Source organism: Pleurodeles waltl, chromosome 4_1, assembly GCF_031143425.1.
Source record: "Pleurodeles waltl isolate 20211129_DDA chromosome 4_1, aPleWal1.hap1.20221129, whole genome shotgun sequence".
Classification (NCBI taxonomy): Eukaryota; Metazoa; Chordata; class Amphibia; order Caudata; family Salamandridae; genus Pleurodeles; species Pleurodeles waltl.
In genome coordinates this window covers 477172783-477184847 of record NC_090442.1, presented here as the reverse complement: position 1 = coordinate 477184847, position 12065 = coordinate 477172783, and the positions used below count along the sequence as shown (strand labels likewise).

At 44.2% G+C, this 12065-nt stretch overlaps 1 protein-coding gene across 6 annotated transcripts in view; it reads right to left on the bottom strand.

Annotated features, from left to right (window-relative positions):
• The window catches only part of PPFIA2 (PTPRF interacting protein alpha 2), a 1804029-nt gene that overhangs the window by 181924 nt on the left and 1610040 nt on the right, over nucleotides 1-12065 (bottom strand). For all 6 annotated transcript variants that reach the window (XM_069228760.1, XM_069228762.1, XM_069228763.1 and 3 more), the window contains one exon: nucleotides 10367-10396. In XM_069228760.1, coding sequence (XP_069084861.1) covers nucleotides 10367-10396 — 30 coding nt within the window. The remainder of the gene's footprint in view (nucleotides 1-10366; nucleotides 10397-12065) is intronic.

Sequence of the window (12065 nt, the reverse complement as noted above, 5' to 3'; positions counted from 1 at the left end):
GCTGCAGCAAGAGGGTTGGTGGACCGGGCCAACAGACAGCCCCCTGATCCACAAGGGCATTAGATCCTACATTCATGGCCACACAGAGGCTGGGCAGCATGCGTGGCATGGTGGCTGGAGAGGAAGGGACGTGGTTGGATGCCGCTATGGTAGCCACGAAGGGGACAAAATGCAGACTGAGGGGGGCGAGGGGCAGCTGCGAGGCCCAAGTACCGAACCATAGCCCTGGACTCCTTAAAGCACTTGAGCACCTAGTCTGCTTTGTCTTTAAAAGGCATGTACATAAGTGCAGCATGGACATCCCCCAAAAAGCCAGATGTCCTTAACCAAGCGTGCTACCTCAAAGCCACTGTCGATGCAACCTATCTACCCAGTGAGTCGGTCGTATCCAGTCCACATTGTATGGTGAACTTAGCTTCTTCTCTCCCATCAGCAACAGCTTGAGAGAGAATGGCTCGGGCTTCCCATAGGAACTGTGGCAGCACCTGTGCATCCGTGTCCCATAAAGTATGGCAGTAATGGTAAAAAAGGCATGCAGTGTTCACAAACCGCAGTGCCACACTGGAGAAAGAGAACACTTTCTCAAGCTGATCCAGTCTTTTGAGGTGTGGAAGAGAAAGTACCTGGGGATGTAGATGCCTGGACAGCCAAGCTCTCATGGGTGGTGTGTTGGGTCAGGAACACTAGGTCATTAGGTGCAGCCCTACGACGCCAGGCGATTGTCCTATTAAGTGGAGCCCTTGTGCTGGGTTTGGACCAAGTCCCCAGCAGAGCATCAGTGAGGGCCTCACCTCAGTCAGGAGGTTGGTCCTGACAGCCACAGAAGGCAGCTTGAGGCCCAGGACCTCGGCTGCTCTCCTCACTACCACTGCTTGAATATGATGCTCCCTCCTATGTAGCCATGGTAGGGGGAAAGATCATGCCAGAGTCTAGACCACTGGCTCCATCCAGGTCCTGAGCCTAGTCCATAGGGTCATCAAGCTGGTATTCTAAAGGATTCAGCAACCCCTCCAATCTTTCACCGTACCTATAAGAATAAAGGTCAGGATACAACTTAGGGAGCAAGGACCCCGATGAAGTCAGAATCGGCGTCGAGCGACGCCAGTCCGGCTCTGTGTCAGAGTCTGCAATAAGTATGGCCTGGATGGTGCTGGGAGCATCAATGTCTGCACCGTTGTTGGGGAAAAGTCGCGTTGCCACGAACCGATGTCAGTGCAGATCCAGAAATGGATCCCTGGATGCCCTCTGGAGCCAAGGCTGAAGCCGTCGGCGCAGGCCAAAGGTTGCCCCTTCTGACCCTGCAGGGCCTGAGGGTGCTCCAGCAGGGTCGGACTGCACAAAAATGAGGTGCATGGCCTCATAGAACTTTCGGAGGTGGGCTGGGGTGGCTCCAGCTCCCAGAAATAAAGAGAGGAGCGGAGTCAACCCAGAAGTAGGGTCTGAGGATTGTGGCTTAGAGCAACAGTGCTCCTTTTCTCACGTCATGTCATTTGACTGACAGGGTGCAGTCGAACAATGTTTGCCCTTATTCAACTTCTTCTTATGCTTCCCAATCATACCGAAGATTTTGAATGGAATGACAGAGTGTGGGCTCCGAAACCAGTCTCAGGACCTTCCTCTTGATCGAAACTGGGAACGGCGTGAAGTCGAGCACCGGGCAGCAAGAAGCTTTAGGGACCGCTCTCTTGAAGCCTTCTGGTTCATGACCCGGAACTCAGAGCACAACTTCGGGTCATGGTCGTCCTCCAAACACCAGAGACACACAAGGTGCGGACTAGTCACAGACATTATCCGATTAGAGGAGTCAAAGGGCTTGAACCCAGTCTTCTATGACGACATCTCAACGTACCAGAAAGTCAAAAAAGTTTCAGTAAAAGTCATAATGCCAGTCAAAAAGTGACTGTGGGGTAGCTCTTCTTTGGATCTGCGCAAAGGTTGGCGCAGAAAGAAAAGAATTGACGTCAGTGTGCTGGGGTGACACCTATATATGATCCGTGACATCATATCTGGCGAACACTATGCCAACAACGGATGCGAGTCGACCAATGCCACATTACAGAGCACAGGGGTACTGCTCGAGAAAAATCTCCAGATCCAGACTGACCACTGGGGGAAATTCTAAGGTAAGGAATCTGCATCTAGAAGTCTCTATCAGATACATACTTTGAACAGGAGCAGCCTGCATTCCTTTGTGTTCTACTGCAGCATCCCAGTGTTCTAAAGAATAACTAGAGCGCTAACAGTCTTACTTATGACTAAAGTATGGCACACCTGAAGCCATCTGGATTGCTTCAAACTGGCAAAATGTAAAACATTTAATTTGGAAAGGAACAAAATGAGAGAGTTCATTTTGTCACTGAAATTATGCTTCGTGCTGTAGAAAGAAAAATTAGGACACATTTTATGTGAGTTCTCACATACCTTCCTCTTCTGTTTCATTAAAACATTCTGTCATGCAGACTGAAAATGAACGCTCAACACCAGCAGCAGACTGCCAGTTTAACTCCCTGGTAATCAGCAGCTTTACTATAGTATTCTAATGAGCAACTAGGGTACAAACATTCTGAATTTATGTCAAAAATGTGGCACATCTGAACACTATCTTGATGGAATTGAAGTAGAACACTGAAAGCATTTTCTACAGAGGATACTGCAAAAGAGCCCAAATGTTACACAAATATCAACCAAATGTAGCCCAAGTGTAGCCCAATAACAGACGTGTGCAAAACAAGTGATTGTTTTTTGTTTTTTTGTAGCTTTATATAGCTCAGGCTTGACCCAAAAGTATTGGAGTGCTTTACATGAGCATCAGCTACATTACACAAGGACACTCATTTTGATTTTGGGCATGTAATTTTCCCAGAAATACAGGATGTCGAGCTGACACCAAAACTCGAACCTGGTTCTCCTGTTGCAAAGCCTGCAGCTCTGGGTAACGCAACATCCTCTCCTCTAAGTGTATCAAATAATAAAGTAATCAACTAGATAAAAAAAAACATAATGATAGCAAATAATTTCAAAGTGCTTTGTTGGAATTTGACAACTCAGAAAATATGTCCTCATTTTAGTTTTTTAGAGCATAAACCATATTCTCTGAAATAAGACTCTCTCATTTTTATAATTTCTAAAGGAAATGCTTTAGGTATTACAGTTTTGATGACATTGAGATGGCATCAGGTATGCCACACTTTTGTAATAAATATAGAATGTTAGCATTCTAGTTGTTCATTAGAATACTGTGGGGAGGCAGAGGTCAGGGGCATGGATTTGGATAACTGAGGGCAGGAAGGGGGGTGCTGAGGGAACAATTTGACCAAGCTTGGCAGGCGGGGGAAGCAATGGCAGCACAGTGGACCAAGGAGGGCAGGGGAAAGGGAGGCAGGGGCAACAAACCAACCATGCAGGTCAGGCAAGAGAGGCAGTAGCAATATAACAGACCATTGAGGGCAGAAGGAAGAGGCAGTGCCAGTACAACCATACATGCCAACAGACCCAAAACAGGCAGGATACTCCAGCGTTCTTAAGCCAAAAAAGGCTTTATTTTATCTGTCTCCTGCCTAAAATTTCCTCTTTGTCAATGTAAGTCAATGGGGAAAATCAATTCCCCCGTTATTTTTTCAAACTTTTGGCAAGTATGGTACACATTGGATAACGGAGGGCAGCAGGAATGGGGTAGGGACATGGCTTCGGATAACAAAGGGCAGAAGGGAGATGAGCAGGGGCACCAACTGACCATACAGTCAGGCAGGCGTCAGGATTGATGCAACAGAATACACCACACAGGGCAAGCGGGATGGCAGTGCAGCACAGCAAACCATGGAAAACCATAGGGAGGGGACAGGGCCATGGACAACAGAGAGCAGAGGACAAAGAGGCAAGGGCAGCAGGAGGGACAGATGCAGCATAGCAGAATAACGAAGGGCAGGAGGGATGGGGCAAGGGAACGACAAAGGACCAAGCAAGGCATAATGGAGGGGATTGGGGCCTGCACATTGAAAAGGACAAAGGGCAGGAGCAGCAAGCTATAGAAGGCAGGTGGGATGGGCACTGGAAGCATAACATCATGGGGGGCAACAGTGAGCTATAATGGCATACACACAGATGATGGATGGAAGGTGGTAGGGGGTCAGGGCCAGCAGGGTGTTCACACAGGGCAGATGGGATGGGCTGTGGCAGTACAGAAAACCATGCATGGCAGTCGTGAGGGTTATTGGCAGCACAATGGCCAGGGTGAGCAAGAGGGAAAGGCAGGGGCATGCACAAAGGACCATGGAGGACAGAAGGGAGGGGCTGGACACAGGCAAGAGTACACAGAGGAAGGGGCCTCAGAACAGGCCATGCAAGGCAAGCAGGAGGAGCAGTTGCAGCACAACAGAGCATGGAGGGCAAAGGGGAGTGGCAGCAAAATGGACCACGGAGGACAGGAAGAAGGGGATATAGGCATGGCACTCAAACAGGCACTGTGGAGGTGGCAGGGACAGGCAGCAGCCATCTGACCATGGTGGGGCAGTGGCAGCTCAACAGAACACTCAGAGTAGATAGAACGGGCAGTGGCATGTCCATGGAACATGGTGGGCTGAAGAGGGAGAAGGGGCATGCACAAAGACATCGGAGGGCAGGGGGAAGCAAGGTAGGGGTAGCTAGCTAAGCACAGAGGCTAAGCAGGAGCGCAATGATGGGGCATATAATTGGGCAACGGGGGGCAGGAGAACTGGAAAGGGACATCAAGCTAAACAGATGGCAGTGGGAGTACATCAGAACAGGCAGGGCAGGACGGAGGGGGCTAGTGCATTAATTCAGACAACAGAGGGTAGGAAGGAGGTGAATGGGGCAGCAAGCAAACTGTTGAGAGCAGGCGAGAAGGGCAGTGGCAGAACAACGGCCACACAGGGCTGTAATGAGAGAGCAGGGGCATCGACTGGACAATGGATGGCAAGAAGGTGGGAGGCAGGAGCAGCAAGCTTTGATACAGGCCAGCACAATGCCAGGCCAGGCCCTGCGTCCAACCCCTTCGCCACCAGGCATTACAATGGGCACCTTACTTAACCTCTAAAAACCCTAGAAATTCACTAAAAAAAACAAAGGTTTCAGGGACGTAGTAGTTAAGAAATTGAAAACAAATCTTAGGAATTGACTAAAAAAACAAAGGTTACTGGGAAATTATAGTTAGGTTCAGCTTTTATGCACAAACAACCACAGAAATTCAGCTGGTATAGTTAGAGTTATTTCAAGTAACTATAACGCATGCCCTATGGTAACTATAACTCGCGCCCTCGCCACGCACTGCTAATTACCCCAGATATTACATCACTCATGGCATCTACTATGACATAATTGATAATATCACTGTAACATTTGTAGTGGAACTATTGATGAGAAAACTAAGCATGGCAAGGGCACAAGTTATAGTTATCTTAGGGCACAGGGGTGAAATTTAGAGTTCAAGATGTACTATGTAGAATCTTTCAGTTACAAATAGGGCAGTTTGTGCATGTCTTAGTGACAGAAGAGAAGAAAGAATATCCATCTAGGTCAGATTCTTCCAGGCAGAGCAGAGTAAAAGAAACAGGACAAATAATCAAATGGTGAAATAAGGAAGGACATACATCTGTGGTTTTATAGAGCAAAACCAATGTATTTCAGGGGTTACATTTTGAACATGCTGATTAGAAAATAGCATTACTAGCAATCCCTCTGCTTAGTGTCAGGAAGTGGAGCTGGAGGTGAATGTATGTCGCAACAACACATGCTGGAACCACGCATGTCTAAACAACGTGGTCGAAACAACGACCGCGTTGTTACCACTAATGCCTTTACCACGAATGCCGTAACAACTATTTTTCATTGTAAAGGCATTCCTGGTAAAGGCATTAGTGAAAGGCATGCGTGATTCCAGCATGCGACCCCCCTGGCCAACGATCCCTAAAAATAACACCGTGACCCCCCACAGCCTGCCCCTAAAACCACCCCAACCTCCCACCCCTGCCCCTAAAATTACCCTGAACCCCCACCCCCGCCCCTGAAACCTAAAACCACCCCACCCCTTCCCCTAAAATTACTCTGACCCCCCTGCCCATATAACCTAAAACCACCCCAACCCCCACCCCCACCCCGCCCCTTAAACCTAAAACCGCCCCACCAGCCCCTAAAACCACCCCAACCCCCACTCCGCCCCTAAAATTACAGCGACCCCCATCCCTGCCCCTAAAACCACCCCAACCCCCACCCCACTCCTAAAACCTAAACTACCCCAACCCCCACCCCGAAAAAGTAAAAATGCCCCAGACCCCATCCCGCCCCTAAACCTAAAAATAGCCTGACCCCCTACCCTGCCCCTAAAACAAAAAATGCCCCGACCCACCCCGATCCCCACCCCCTAAAATCAAAAATACCCAACCCCCCCACCCCGCCCCTAAAAAAGCCCAAGTCCCAGCCCTACTTGCCTCCTCCTTGATCGCGTCCGCCTCCTCAGCCGACTCCCTTCTTCTGTGCCTTAACCATGCATGTGCGTGGTTAAGGCCCCAAACAAGGAAGTCGTGGATAATAAAAGCGTTGTTCCGCTTTCGTTTTCCAGAACTTCATTGTTTGGGAGTTGTGCTTCAGGCTGCTTCCTGCTGGAGGTAGCCTTTACTGCTTGGGACTGGATGAGTGTGGTGGGCAATAATCCAATCCAATTCTCCTCGCACAGAGCTTTTTTCTGTGAAGGAAAGGCTGGTAATCATTGTGGAGTGTCTGTGTTGTTTGGACTGAGACTGCACATGCACAGGGAATGCCCTGTGCAGTAAAGTTTCCACAATAAACTACAGTTCCCAGCAGGCCATGAACCCTCTCATATCTTGGAGAGAGGATAACCACCGTAGATATCTGGGTATAACTTCTCTGATGGCAGAGAGCATTTCTGCTAGGCAATTGTGGTAAACTGTTGCTGCAGCTGGGCTGGTAGCACACCAAGCTCAAATTTCCTTATCAAGTCCTTTTAGTTCCCTAGGGTATTCCATTGAAGGCACTTGAGAATACATGGACGCATTAAGAAAGTAATGTTGTGGATGGACACAAACTTTGAACTTTTTTCTGAAAATTCAATGAACATTTCTAAAATTGTCTTTGTTACAATTTTTAAGAGTAATTTTGTAATGAACTGGAAGGATCTTCAGACTAGATTATATTGGTCAGGTTATGTATGAACGTCAGGTATATGGTATTATAGTTCTACTATAAACATACAAATTGCTAAGACTAGGGAACAACAGAAGAGTAACATTGTTGGTTACCCTAAAGTTATGCAAGTGTCAAGTCGAAAATATAACTCATCAAAATAGTGCATAGTGACGAAACTTGAGATAGTTATTCAAGTCACACAAAGGGTTGTTAATTCTTTCAGTGTGTAGTTTTCAGAAATTAAACGTGTCGCAACAAAGCACAAAGTGTCAGTTGCACAAATATATTGATACAATATATCAGTTCATTTTTTACAGCTGAGCATGAAAATAATGTCATTTATAGTTACTTAAGATATCTCATGAACGCCTAGATATTCACTACATCCTGGACTTCCCTGATTAAAAGACGTGATTAATCACGTTGGTGGAGTCCAATCTGTATTTTCACTCTTATCTCATTCCCTTTTCCCCATTTCTACCACTTGCCCCCGAATTCCTGAGGAGCTGGTAATTAATGGAGGAAGTGAGAAATGAAAGTGGGCATTACTCCAGCTGGATTCCATGCAGAATCTAAGTGCAGACCTGCTTCCTGTATATGCCCTCGCTCTGAGGAGGTCTTTTACAATACTCCATTGGGTGAAGCAGAAATCTAACTTGCAGATGGCAATACCTTCTAATTGGTCAGTGATTCCCAAGCCCAGAACATTTCTTACCTTTTACACTCCAAGTACCCCGTGTATTCCAAATGATCTAAAGACCCACATATTTCACAAAAATCTTAGCACGATTATTGTGGCATAATTCACTGGCTTTGCTTATGGTTAAAAGTGAAATTGCTTACGTACTGCTGCCAGGTCAGAGATGAATGGCTGCAATTGTCTAAAACTGACTTACATACAAAGTAGGATTAGAAATGTATATGTCCATAACAAGCAAATTAAGAACTGCACACACAGAACAATTTAATGAAAAGAGAAGACGCCCCTTCATTAGCCAGGATTTACAAAGGTTTTTTTCTGGGGAATGAATAGTCCCCATTTTAAGAGCAAATGGTGGAATTTTGTGCTGATTAAAATTCTTTAAAAGGTTCTGCTGGTGCTTCTTTGCCTTACCCACGCTGGTATCATGAAGGCATTAATTTCATAGACCAACTAATTTGAGCATCCTCTAATAGTCATACAAAAAATGAGTATTCACAAAAGGGAGTAGCTCTCTAACTTAGTCATAGAAAGCCCCTTGATTCTGTAAGATCATTCACTGAAGCTTCCTAAAACGTAAACCGAAAAACTGACGCAAGAGAAATACAGATCTCCATCAGCTTAACCATATTTCTCTCACAAAACCACCAACTTGATCAAATATACACGCACAGAAGTAGTTCATCACTTTTGTTAGGCTGGTGCTTGTCTGCTGTGAACACTAGTCAGTAGGTTTGTAACCAGCTCTATATTGGTGAAAAGAAGTGTATTCACTTGTCCCCCATTCCCAGAAGTGCAGTACACAACCCACACAGAAGGACAGACCAGTGTAAGTGAAAGGCATTAGGATCAGGTGTGCTCAAGACGTTTGTTTGCCTCCAACAGGACTTTTAGCCAACAAAGTTTGGGCTTGGAGATTGTCCTTCGTGTCCATTAAAGCTGCAAATCTTACCTAATTTTCAGTTAACTGCAGTTCTGATTCCAGAACCAGACTGTAAACTGTTGCAGAAAATGAACTTAATATCCACATCCTGGGTTTCTGTGCAACATTGTCTTTGAACAGGGTCGCTAAAAACATGGCCTGAAGATTTGCCAAAATCGATAAAGGTGAACACATTCTAAAATTGAATCTTAAACCTCCACATCAGGAATGAAGTTAATCCATAAATTGAAGCCAACAGACTGTCAACCTCCACTTCACTTTCAGGTGTTTTTACAAGATGTCCGTGGTTGACTGTGGTCTCCCACCAAAACCATCTATGTTGTTGTAATCTAAATCTGTCATCAGTGTTTCGTTTTTTCAAATTATATTTTCTGATTGGCGGAGGCATTAGTTTGGTTATCTGAGCAGGTTCAACCCAACCTGGGTACAGCTTCCACGTTTAACATCCATAGTTTTTTTCTCTGTCAGACAGTAACACTTGTCAGCTAGAGAAACTCCTACCTAATCTACAAACACGGTGAATACTCCAGAGTTGGATACTTGGAGTTCCTAACATGGAAAGCTATACACCAAATTGCCAGGAATAGTGGAAGAGACATGATCTATCTTTTGGTCACTGATGACATCTCATGGTTGACTCCTAGGTTCGAACCTTAGCGCCTGAACATCCTTCTATTTGCTGCTGAGAGCCTAAAGGTACTAAAAGGCTTGGAAACTACAGACTGTAACCAGGTTTCATACAGCTCTGTTTTATTTTGGTTCCTAATTGTGCTTTCACACCTTCCTACTTCTGCTATCCCCGAATAACCTAATTGTCTTAGTTCAGAACCACTTTCTGAAAGACCGATTTTGGATTCTTACATTACTTTTTAGATTTTTCCAATGGATTACTGGAAATATTCTACTGATTTTGTTTTCTTCGTTTTTTTACTGGTCACCATATTTTATCATTTTTTATAGCATCTTTATATCATGCTTTATAACATTTCTGCTGGTGATCTTTTCTTTATGTGTAATCTTGTATTAATTTTGAATGTGGCATCATGTTACAGTTGTTTTTAGCAAGCTGATTGTGGCGATTTACGTTCTGTATCTCCTTCTATGCTGTTGTGAAGTTTGGTAAGCACTGCCCTTACACTCATTGTCTTAGAAGTGCATCTTATTTCTCAGGCACAACTAGGAAAGGACGGCCAAGGTTGCCCTCACTAACACATGCTTTCGTGTACATAGGACTGCTGGTCATCACCCAACAGATCAATTATCTCACTCTTTTTTCAATGAACAGATCTCTGCATCCTCTTACAGCTGATTTGACGAACAATGGTCACTCTTTGTTACGATTTAACATTAATTACAGCATTTCCAGCATAAAACTGTGGGTTAATAATTAAGGAGTGAAAGTGATTACATTGACCGTCTTGCACTGATGTCTAAGGAAAGGCACATATTTTTGATATATCGTTATTTACTTGTGCTGCACTTTCTGGGGCAGAATGCAGAAAAAGTCGATTCTACATTAACTTGCATTACTATGAATTGAATGTACTGAAATGTTAAAAGAGTACCTGTGCCCAACTTCCTTCCTCAGATTCTTTCTGTGTTATGAGCAGGCGTCCGACGGTAAGCAGGAAAATAAAATACAAAGCATTAGCCACCAACACAAGAAATAAGCTCGTCAAAAATTCAAAAATACAACTCATCCATTAAGTCATATATTACCAATGTTATGAACAGAGCGTGAATCAGAAGGGACTCAAGAAAAATAAAGAACGTTTTTTTAAAGGAAAGTTCAACAAAATCAGCATTTCAAATATAAAATTGGACCTAGGGATGGTGAATCCTATTTTGAAAATCACATGATAAATAATAGATTGTACAACAGATGCAATGTGAAGATACCATGGAATATATCTTGATGAGATCTTCAAAACCCGTTGTACATAAGTTGCTTTATAGCTGTTCCCCAAACTATCTTGCTAAGCTTTTTTTTTTTTTTTTTAATCACTGACCTAGAAGCCTCAGGTCTGCCAACCAATGAAGATTGTGGATCTGAGCCTACAGACTTAGGAAGGGTATTTTTTTTCTCTCCCTGAGCCTCTATTTAAGGAATGCCATAATCATCTATTTGAGACAGGAGAGTGACTACCTGAAATTCAGATGATCACTGCTGGGAAGAGTTTTTTTTCTGTATTTGTGTGCAATGTCCTTGCCTGTGCGGTGCATGCCCAGCTCTTGGTGTACCATAACGCAGACAAGGACAGTGGGCCCAGTAGGTCATACAGACCTAGGTAGATAAAAAATAAAAAAACAGAGCAGAAGAGCCCATATTCGATTTTATAACTCTTAAAATAAATTTGCAGAGGCTGTTTAACCCTATATGACACAATTGCTTAATGGATCTAGATGTGACTCCTGTAATTCTGTGCCACAGTTGTATAATATTCTTTAGCAGTATTAAAAATACGTGCTATCCTTTAGCTCAATTTAGAAAACTGAGGTTCGAAACCTTGATTGTTGTCATACAGGGAATGTTTAAGCCAGCAGTTTGCATTCATTTTATAAATATATAGAGTTTAATCTATAAATATTACTTTATATTATTCCGTGCCAACATGTTTCATACACCTGATATATAAAATAATCTCACAGTTGTTTTAATAAATGAAGCATAATAGTCTGAAAAGTGACTCCATATATGCCTTGTACATTATGAAAGTTCGCATTATAGTTTAAAATATGCTAGGTAATTTGTTGGCTAATTGTTGTGCCTTGTAATGTCTTGCATTTCTCAATCATATTCTAGTAGAGATTAACAAGCGTGATGTGTCTGAGAATTATCTTTCCGAGGACGTTCTTACATAATGGCACTAAGGGGTTGTGGGGCCGTAACAATGGCTACCGCAGGGTATCATTATACGCCTGTTAGTTATTGCAAGTGCAGCTGAGTACTAGGCTTTGCCAGCTAACTTTCCCTGCCAATGAGCCCACCTGTATGCTGCCATGCCTGGAAACACCTTGCAATAGGGCGTTCCACACAGTTGTGATTGCAATTACAATGCAAGTGGATTCAGGGTGAAATCAGCTCATAATTCAGTCAGCATTTTTCTAGTTCATATAGTAGTAATTGGGGGCACTACAACCACCACCTCCTACAGACATTTCCTTCTAGCTCTTCTTTGATCAATTCCTCGTCAGACCCTTTATCATCCCTTGCTCAAGGGAAGGTGCTTTTGCGTTTGTTTAAAACACTGGAGAGAGGAAAAA